The 10,972-nt window shown below is 47.3% G+C and overlaps 1 protein-coding gene across 1 annotated transcript; it reads right to left on the reverse strand.

Annotated features, from left to right (window-relative positions):
* Window positions 1-9,668: 9,668 nt before the first annotated feature.
* Window positions 9,669-10,319, reverse strand: LOC145009617 (uncharacterized). The gene is made up of 2 exons (XM_078968278.1): window positions 10,136-10,319; window positions 9,669-10,048 (listed from the first exon to the last, which is right to left on the reverse strand). The coding sequence occupies exons 1-2, from the start codon at window positions 10,317-10,319 to the stop codon at window positions 9,669-9,671; spliced, it is 564 nt and encodes a 187-aa protein (XP_078824404.1).
* Window positions 10,320-10,972: the final 653 nt, after the last annotated feature.

Genomic DNA, 10,972 nt, shown 5'->3' on the forward strand with positions numbered 1-10,972 from the left:
GAAGTAAAACGCACATCCCTGTCCGAGATCACCGATACTGGCACCCCATGCCGTGCCACAATCTCCCTGATATAGATGTCGGCCAATTTTTCGGCCGATATGCTCTCTTGAATCGGAATAAAGTGAGCACTCTTGGTCAATCTATCCACGATGACCCAAATCGAATCCACTTCACGTGCGGTCCTGGGAAGCTTCGTGATAAAATCCATCGTGATATCTTCCCATTTCCACAGTGGAATATCCAACGGCTGCATCTTGTCATGCGGTGTCTGATGTTCGGCCTTGACCTTTTTGCAGGTCAAACACCGCTCGACGTACCATGCCACATCCCGCTTCATGCAGGGCCACCAGTAATCCAGACGAAGATCCCTATACATCTTCGTCGCCCCGGGATGAATAGAGAATCGGGACTTGTGCGCCTCCTCCAACAAAATCTGGCGCACGCCTCCGTGATACGACACCCACACCCTACAGTGTAGTGTCAATAGTCCTCGGCTATCATAATCAAAGGAGGAAACCTGGCCCACCACGCGCTCGCTCTTTCGATGCTCCTCCTTGATAGCCTCCTGTTGAGCCTCCCGAATCTGCTCCAACAGGGGAGTCACCACGGTCATCCTCAAGCAGACGTCCCTGATCGGCGCCGCCTTGCGGCTAAGCGCATCGGCCACCACATTAGCCTTCCCCGGGTGGTAAAGGATCTCGCAATCATAATCCTTCACCACATCCAACCACCGACGCTGCCTCATGTTCAGATTCGGCTGGTCCATGAGGTACCTCAAACTCTTGTGGTCCGTGTAGATGGTACACCGAACCCTGAAGAGGTAATGTCGCCAAATCTTGAGAGCAAAGACCACCGCCCCCAACTCCAAATCGTGCGTTGGGTAGTTCGCCTCGTGAGGTTTGAGCTGCCTCGAAGCGTAGGCAATGGCATGCCCCCTCTGCATCAGTACCGCGCCCAACCCAGAAACGGACGCATCACAATAGACCACAAAATCCTCTACGCCCTCTGGCAGGGCTAAGATCGGCGCCTCACACAATCTCCGTCTCAGCGTCTCAAATGCAACCTGCTGCTCGGGTCCCCACCGAAAGACCACGACTTTCTTCGTCAGCCGTGTCAGGGGTACGGCTATCTTGGAGAAATCCTGGATAAATCTCCGATAGTAGCCCGCCAATCCTAGGAAACTCCGAATCTCAGATGGAGACTTCGGGACCTCCCATCTCATCACGGCCTCGACCTTGGCCGGATCAACCAGAATCCCGTTCTGGTTGACGAGGTGTCCAAGAAATTGCACCTCGCGCAACCAAAACTCACACTTGGAGAACTTGGCATACAAGCTCTCCCTCCTCAAGGTCTCCAATACCTCTCTTAGATGCTCCTCGTGTTCCTCCCGAGTCTTGGAATAAACCAAGATATCATCGATAAAGACTATCACAGACCGATCCAGCATCGGTCTGCATACGCGGTTCATGAGGTCCATGAACACGGTAGGAGCATTGGTGAGCCCAAACGGCATCACCACGAACTCATAATGACCATAGCGCATCCGAAATGCGGTCTTCTGCATATCCTCCTCCCTGAACCTCATCTGATGATAACCCGAATGCAAATCAATCTTGGAGAACCAAGATGCTCCCTGAAGCTGGTCAAATAGGTCATCAATCCTCGAAAGCGGGTAACGGTTCTTCACTGTTACCTTGTTCAGCTCCTGATAATCTATACACATCCGATGCGATCCGTACTTCTTCTTTACAAACAGAATCGGGGCTCCCCAGGGTGAACTGCTCGGACGAATAAATACCTTGTCTAGCAGCTCCTGCAGCTGCGTAGACAACTCCTGCATCTCAGGAGGGGCCAACCGATACGGCGCCTTGGCTATCGGAGCCGCGCCAGGGACAAGGTCAATCCTGAACTGCACCTGTCGCTCCGGAGGTATCCCAGGAAGCTCCTCTGGGAAAACATCTGCAAAGTCTCGGATCACCGGAACCTCGCTCACTGTCGCCTTACCCGCCTCCCGGGTATCCATCACATATCCGACATATCCTGCGCATCCCTGCTGAAGGTAGTGCCTAGCCCTCGCAGCTGAACATACAGTGGGTCCATACTGAGGCCTCTCTCCATGAATCACTAACTCTCCCCCGCTAGGGGTCCTGGCCCGTACTAGCTGCTGCGCGCAATCTATCACCGCCCCATTAGGGCTCAGCCAATCCATGCCTATAATCACCTTGTTCCCACGCAACGGAATGGGAACCAAATCTACCAAATAGCGCTCCTCAAACAAACGCAGCACGCAATCTCGAAATATCATCGATGCTCGTACCGATCGATCGTCAGCGATCTCCACTTCCAAAGGGCAATCTAACTCGCCCGATGACTCATGAAACTTCTTGCTAAGTGCAAGGGAAACGAATGATCGGGATGCACCTGAATCAAATAACACTTGGACTGGGAGGCCGTTCACATGGAATGATCCTAATGCATACATATACATATAGAGCACATATCAATAACATAACATCATAAAAAATAAGATAGAGGGAAAGAATCATACCCGTCACCACATCGGGTGCGGCGCGTGCCTCCTCGGCAGTCAACTGAAATGCCCGGCTCCTCACCACTGGAGCCTCTGCCTTGCCTTGCCGACCATCCGTGATCCGCAGGGTCGCTGGAGCTGGCGCCTTCACTGGCTCTGCAACTGTCAACTGGGGGCAATTGGCCTTCTTGTGGCCGCTCTGGTTGCAGTGAAAACACAGCAACTCTGATGTCTGAATAGCTGAAACTGGAGTAGTACAATCCCTGCTATAGTGCCCTGTCTTGACGCACTTGTATCAGCCTCCTGATCCCATCCTACATGCCCCCACGTGCGTCCTACCGCATTTCCCGCAGCGGCTCGGTCCTGACTGGCCTTTCGGCCTACCATCTGATCCCTTGGGCTTCTTCCCCGAAGCCCCTCCTGCCTGACCCTCCTCTATTTTTCGTCTCCGGATGTGCTCCAAATCTATCTCCCTCTCCCTAGCCCTGGCAATCATGGAGTCCAGGGTAGGGCAAGCCGAAAAGCTAACATGCTCCCGGATGTCAGCTCATAGCATATCATGGTAACGAGTCCTCCTCATGTCCTCGTCACCGGCATACTGGGGCACCAATAAAGCCCTCTCCCGGAACTTGGCGGTGATCTCCGCCACAGTCTCCGTCGTGTGCCTCATGTCTAGAAACTGCCTGGCCAGCTGCTAAAGCTCGACAGCCGGCGCAAACTCTGCCATGAACCTGGTCACAAAGTCCGACCAGGTCATTGCCTCGATAGCTGAGGCTCCCAACGAGTCACCCACTGACTCCCACCAATCCCGGGCTCGGTCCCGTAAACACCCCGCTGCGTATCTCACCTTCGACCCCTCGGGGCAGAAGCTAGTCAACTGGGCAGACTCGATATCTGCAATCCATCGCCTGGCGACAATGGGGTCTTTCACCCCATGGAAATCCGGCGCACCACTGCCCCTGAAGTCCTTAAAGGACTGTGTGCGAGATCCTGACTGGCTCGAGGCCATATCGCTCCTAAATGCCCATAGGCGATCCTCCATCAACTCCATGATCCCTTCCTTGATCGACCCAAAGAGAATGGGGGTCGACTCAAGGATGCCCATGGTGATCTCTGACGCGATGAACTCACGTAGCCTTTCATCAATCGGCTCGGAGCCTGATCCCGAACCTGACCCCTCTCCTGAACCGCCATCTGCCGGCTTCGATCGAAGTACCACCATTCTGCAATACATTACAACAATCATTAGCGATACTGCTACTTCCTGAGGGATCACAACTACTTACAGGTTCCCTGGTCTTATCTTGGACTTCCTTGGTTCGGGTACGGATCCTCTGCTTTCAGTAGTACGGGCCCATACTACCTTCCACATCTATCCGTACCTTCTCCAAGGAATGCCTCGACTCCACCAGATCCCCTTCACTACTACTGATCACAGCTATACTCATCCTAGGCTTGCCCTAGGGAGATCTCTAATTCTACTCTAACCAGTCCTCAGCTGCTGCAGGCCTCATTGTAATGCCAATTGGCCATTACCCGAATACCATCACATGTGACGAGGCTCAGATAATCCTTCGAGTACCCGACTCGTCCCTACAACGGTTGGACTCAAACAAGAGCTGCGCAGTAGGATCAAATTCGGCACTCTAAGATTATTCAATCCTGATTACATGTGACGTGACGCATTCGCCTAATGGCTAACTCCCATTATTCAGAGTCCCACGAAGCACGAAACAAGCAGCATTCAGACAAGGGTAACAATCTCAATTAACTCTATCCACTTTCAGGAACTGAGCTAGCATATAGTGCTAAGCTCATACTACCAGGCATAACCTAATCAGGCTATCCTACTTACTGACTACTCAATAACTAGCATGCAATTTCTCATACAACTGAAACACAAATAGTAGGCACATAAGGCATCACCCCTAGACCCTTAGTCCTATTCTAGCATGCGGTTCTACGAAAGTTGATAAACATAACATAAACTTGTATGGGTACTATGGGGAATACTTACTTGAGCTTGGCCGGCCGCGCACATCACACACTTCGTTCTTTCTCAAAACTCTTTTCTAAATTTTAGAAAACATTTTCTTTTAGAAAATCATTCAATCCCTCGATTTGAGTTCAGACACTCCCAAAGACGTGTCCGAATCCCTCAAACCAGGGCTCTGATACCAACTTGTAACGACCCAATTTTCACAACCAAAATTTTTTTGTTTAAAAATGTTACTTTAGAAAATATTAATAACTAAAACATCGTTTGATCAATCATAATATAAACTGAACCATGTCTGAAAACCACAACATACAACCAATCAGAATATCAGAGTATCAATCCCAGAAAAGCTCGTAAATGCGGAAACCGGAGAGTGTGTGTGTGACGTGCTGCTACCGCGCCGGCTCCTTTCCCCTAGCTGAGGAGGTACCTGAAACCAAAACTGAAACTGTAAGCACAAAGCTTAGTGAGTTCCCCCCATAATACCCCATACCATGCATACATATAACAAACAATGTTCAGCTAGGAGTTACGGGCCCTGCCCACACTCGGGAAGATACGGGCTCTGCCCACACTTTGCTAGCCGGGAGATACGGGCCTCGCCCACACTTGTGAAGTTACGGGCCCTACCCACACTTCGCTATCGGGGAGATACGGGCCTAGCCCACACTCCAACCTCGGAGAGATATGGGCCCTGCCCTCACTCAACCGCTAACCCATAACATACAAGTATCACGCAGACAACAAGTATAACCAACTCTATCATATTAACACATATTTCATACTTGACTAAACCCAGAGGTACGGGCTCGGCCCACACTCTAGTACTAACATCTCGTCTACACGGGTCGACCCTGGAAAGGAAACTCACCTCGAAATAGCTGCTGGTCTGTGTGGGAATTGATCACCTACTACTGCTGCTGCTGCTCCGGAAACTCCCCGGCTGTAATTCCCACAATATACTTAATCATACACTGCTAACTGTCCTTTGGGTAAAAAGACCATTTTACCCCTGGTCTAGCCCTAAGTCAAATCAGAGTCAACTTTTAGTTGATCCGACTCGCCAAGTTGGCTCTCCAACTCGCCGAGTCCCTGTCCAGACAATTGTCATGGGTCCCTAATTCTACTCGTCGAGTTAGGCTATGACTCGACGAGTTCATCTCCTAAACTGACATTCAACCCCTTCATCCTACTCGCCGAGTTGTATGAACAACTCGTCGAGTTCATCTTCTTCCGAAGAACACTTATGCTAAGACTCGCCGAGTTGTATAAACAACTCGCCGAGTCTGTTCTTGATCTATGAGGATTGCCTTGGACTCGCCGAGTCAGGGCATTGACTCGCCGAGTCCTAACATGGGTGAGTTCAGCTCCCAACTCACTGAGTCACCCCCTGTGACTCACGGCTCCAACTCGATACATCATAAAGGGACCAATTCGGTGACTCGCGACCAAACTCGCCGAGTCGCCGCCATGCCTCCACCCAATACACCGATTTGCTCGATTCCAATCCATGCCATTCATAGATCTGGACTTCTAGGACACAAATCACACGTAAAGTTTCCAACTTTACGTGTGGATATTCACCAATATGGATTTTAGGGCTCAAAATGCCTTAAAAGGGTAGATCTAGGGCTAACAAGCAACATGGGGCCATAAAGCTAACAGATCTGAGCTCTTGGAGCTCAATCTTGCCTAGATCCAAAGGCCAAACATCTTATTACGACATATAATGCACATACAAGCTTGGGGATTTGAACAAGAAAGACCCAAATGAAGTTTTAAGCATAGAATCATGGGGAAAACGGGTTATACCTCAAGGGAACTGCTGGAAGAACACAATAGTTGCCTGGATGGCTTCCCTTCTTCTGGATCTACTTCCTTCCTCCTTAAAAATCTTCAAAAACACACACAATAGCCTCAAACTCTCAAGGAACAGCTTAGAACGAGGGATACAGGGCTCTAAGGGTGAATGAGGGATGGCTTGGGACAGTTAAGTCGTTTAAATAGGGTGCAAACCCCTGAAACTTAGGGTTTCACCCAACAGCGGCGACTCGCCGAGTCCTGGATATGGACTCGCTGAGTCGCCAACTTAAAACGTGACCTGGGTCACGTCTCTACTCGGCGAGTCGGACCTATGACTCGCTGAGTCCAAGGCTAAAATAGGCAATATTCGAATAAGATTTACATACCAGAAACCAGGTGCTACACAAGTGGATGAACTTGCAGCCAAAAAAACTTGAGGGATTTGGTTGGTAAAGGGATAAAGGTCGCTCGTGTTGTCACATCGGATGAGAATTTGTTTGGTGAGGTAGTCCTTCACAGAAGAACCAAATTCGTCAAATTCAATAGAGCATTTATCGTCACGGGTAAATTAACGAACATACATAAGATTTTTAATAATTTAAAGAGTAATAAGGATAGTTTTAAGAAATAATGTACGAAAAGGATGTTGACTAATGGAAGTGCTACCAACATGGGTAACGGGAAGACGAGATCCATCACCAACTACAACGGAAATATTATTCCAATTATTTCTAACAGATTTTAGAATACCTGAGTCGTGGTGGAGGTGAGCAGTTTCCCCGGTATCCATGTACCAATCTGTATTCCCGGGATCTTGAAGATTCACGGTACGAAATGCTTAAGGGAGAGCTGTGGGCTGATCAAAAAATTGGGCCTGCTGCCAATTAAATGGTTGCTGATTTGGATGTAACGACCTAATTTTCACATCAAAATTTTTTTTGTTTAAAAACGTTACTTTAGAAAATATTAATTACTAAAACATCATTCGATCATCCATAATATAAACTGAACCATGTCTGAAAACCAAAACATACAACTAATCAGAATATTAGAGTATCAATCCCAGAAAAGCTCGTAAATGCGGAAACCGAAGAGTGTGCGTGTGACATGCTGCTACCGCGCCGACTCCTTTCCCCTAGCTGAGGAGGTACCTGAAACCAAAACTGAAACCGTAAGCACAAAGCTTAGTGAGCTCCCCCATAATACCCCATACCATGCAAGCATTTAACAAACAACATGCAATTAGGAGATACGGGCCACGCCCACACTCGTGAAGATACGGGCCCCGCCCACACTCGTGAAGATACGGGCCCCGCCCACACTTCGCTTTCTGAGAGATACGGGCCCCGCCCACACTCTTGAAGATACGGGCCCCACCCATACTTCGCTATCTGGGAGATACGGGCCTAGCCCACACTCCATTCTCGGAGAGATACGGGACTCGCCCACACTCAACAGCCAACTCATATCATACAAGTATCGCACAAACAACAAGTGTAAACAATTCTATCATACTGGCATATATCATAATCAACTCAACTAAGAGATACGGGCTCGGCCCACACTCCAATACTAACGTCTCGTCTATACGGGCCGGCCTTGGTGCCTTAGACCCATTACTACTGGAAGGAAACTCACCTCGAAATAGTTGCTGGTCTGTGTGGGAATTGATCACCTACTACTGCTGCTGCTGCTCCGGAAACTCCCCGGCTATAATTCCCACAATATACTTAATCATACACTGCTAACTGTCCTTTAGGTAAAAAGACCATTTTACCCCTGGTCTAGCTCTAAGTCAAAGTCAGAGTCAACTTTCAGTTGACCCGACTCGCCGAGTTGGCTCTCCAACTCGTCGAGTCCCTATCAGACGATTGTCCTGAGTCCCTGTTTCTACTCGTCGATTTAGGCTATGACTCGACGAGTTCATCTTCTAGACTGACGTTCAACCTCGTCATCCTACTCGCCGAGTTATATGAACAACTCGTCGAGTTCATCTTCATCCGAAGAACACTTATGCTAAGACTCGCCGAGTTGTATGAACAACTCGCCGAGTCTGTTCTTGATCTATGAAGATTGCCTTGGACTCGCCGAGTCAGGGCATTGACTCGCCGAGTCCTATCATGGGTGAGTTGAGCTTCCAACTCACCGAGTCACCCCTTGTGACTCACGTCTCAACTCGATACATCATAAAGGGACCAATTCAGTGACTCGCGACCAGACTCGTCGAGTCACATATACGACTCGCCGAGTCGCAGCCATGCATCCATCAAATACACCGATTTGCTCGATTCCAGTCCATGCCATTCACAGATCTAGGCTTCTAGGACACAAATCACACGTAAAGTTTCCAACTTTATGTGTAGATATTCACCAATATGGATTTTAAGGCTCAAAGTGCACCAAAAGAGGTAGATCTAGGGCTTTCATGCAATATGACCCCATAAATGCATTAGATCCAAGCTCCAGGGACTAAATCATGCCTAGATCTAAAGGCTAACAACTTATTACAACCCAAAAGCACAAACAAGCTTGGGGAAGAGCCCAAGAAGGACTCCCATGAAGCTAAAAGAGATTACAAGCTTGAAAACAGAGTGGAAACGAGCTATACCTCAAGGAAAATGTTGAGATGACACAAAGATGCCTGGTCTCCTTCTCCTCTTCTTGATCTACTCTTCTTTCTCCTCAAAATCTTCAAGAACACTCTAAAACACTTCAATCTCTCAAGGAAATAAGGGAATAAACGATGTTGGGAGTTCTGGGGGTGAATGGGGACGAGTTTGGGGCGGAATGAGGGTTTAAATAGGGTGCAAACCCTTGTAATTTAGGGTTTCATCCAGCAGCGGTGACTCGCCGAGTCCGAGATATGGACTCGCCGAGTCGCCAACTTAAACGTGTCCTGAGTCTCGTCCCTACTCGGCGAGTCGGACCTTATGACTCGCCGAGTCCAAGGCTAAAATAGGGAAATACTCAAATAAAATTCACATACCGGAAACCAGGTGCTACATTGGAGGTCCAGGAAGGAGAGCATGGTGGGCCGGTTGCTGAGTAAGCTAATGAAGCTGTTGTCGAGAGTGGGTTTGTGGTGAATTGGGCCAACGATTTTGATGGGGGAGAAGGGAGCAGCCTAACAGCCTGTTGTTCGGCAGGAATAAAGACCCAGCGACCGATGGGGTTAGCTGTTGTGTGCTGAGAAATTGCACCACCTCCATTAAGTCACTGGCCACCACGACCCTTGCCGCCATTTCGCCCTATGCCATCGCCTCGATTCCGGCTACCACCACGTTGATTTCCACGATTGCTTCAAGAATTGGTTGTTTGAGGCTGGTGATTAGAAATCAAACATGATGAGGAGAAGATGAGTCCATGTGAGATGCATGAGGGATTCGACTGAGTTGATTCTGCACAGTTTTTTCTTTAATTGACAACATCGAACGCATCTCAAGGAGAGTTGGAAACAAAGTCTTGTGACGGATGGTAGTGGGGATGTGGTCAAATTTGGAAGATAACCCATTGATGGCATAAGTAACTAGGGTTCTTTCAGGAACTTTGGAACTGATGTTAGCTAAGAGATCAGAAATTGATTTGATGCATGTGTAATACTCCATGACAGTGGATTCGCCTATAGTAATATTCCGCAGTTGGTTCTCGAGTTCAATGGCATTTGCTTCCTTGTTGTCACAGAAAAGATCTTTAATAGCCTTCCAAAGTTGAGCTGCTGTTGCATCAGGTATCAAAATAGATTGAATAAGAGGTTGTGTGAGAGTACCATAAAGTCATTGTTTGACAATGGAATCAACAGTACACCAATCTTGATCATCGGGATTATGGTTGGTGCCATCAAGGTGGCCAAAAACCTTATAGGCAATGCAATGATTTTTGAAGAACGCGCGCCTGGCATCATTGTTTAACCTGTCAAGATCAAGAATGAGAGGAACATACGATTTGATATTGGTGATGCCGTACAATTTATCCAAGGCAGTAGTCATGGTAGAGGAAAATTAAGGAAGAAGAAAGAATGGGAGGGAAGAGATATCGAAACAGAGAGGGAAACGGCTAGGGTAGAATTTGGCCTGATACCATGTTAGTAAATTATTTTCCCATAAAGCACCAATATATACATTCCACCAATATATAATACAAAATATGGAAAGAGCTATGATTGTGGGCAAAATATACAAGGGCCACACAATTAAATGAATAACAATGGAAAATACAATATACAAATATATATATATATATATATATATATATATATATATATATATATATATATATATATATTGCTAACAGAAGCTATTGTTGCTATTAGATCTCCATTTGCACTTGCTTTTTCTCCAAACAATCCTTAATATACTTGCACCATTTGAACAATCGATCAACCACAAGTAACTTATCAACCATTGAAACTTTAACTGCTCCATTCAATTATGTTTATGCAAATGTGTTCACAAACAACATAAAAAATTAAGTTTAAACAACAATTATCCTTCCGTATCTTTATTTTTTTTTTTCAATAAATTTCCATTGTTGTATTTTTTGTTTGGGAATTGATTTCTCCATGCTGCAAAAATATCCTATCTTATTATGAATTGAGTCTACGTCATCCAAATGAATTGCATTATTTAGTAAACCAAACATT

The sequence above is a fragment of the Lactuca saligna genome, chromosome 8, assembly GCF_052625555.1.
Source record: "Lactuca saligna cultivar CGN05327 chromosome 8, ASM5262555v1, whole genome shotgun sequence".
In the NCBI taxonomy this organism is placed as follows: Eukaryota; Viridiplantae; Streptophyta; class Magnoliopsida; order Asterales; family Asteraceae; genus Lactuca; species Lactuca saligna.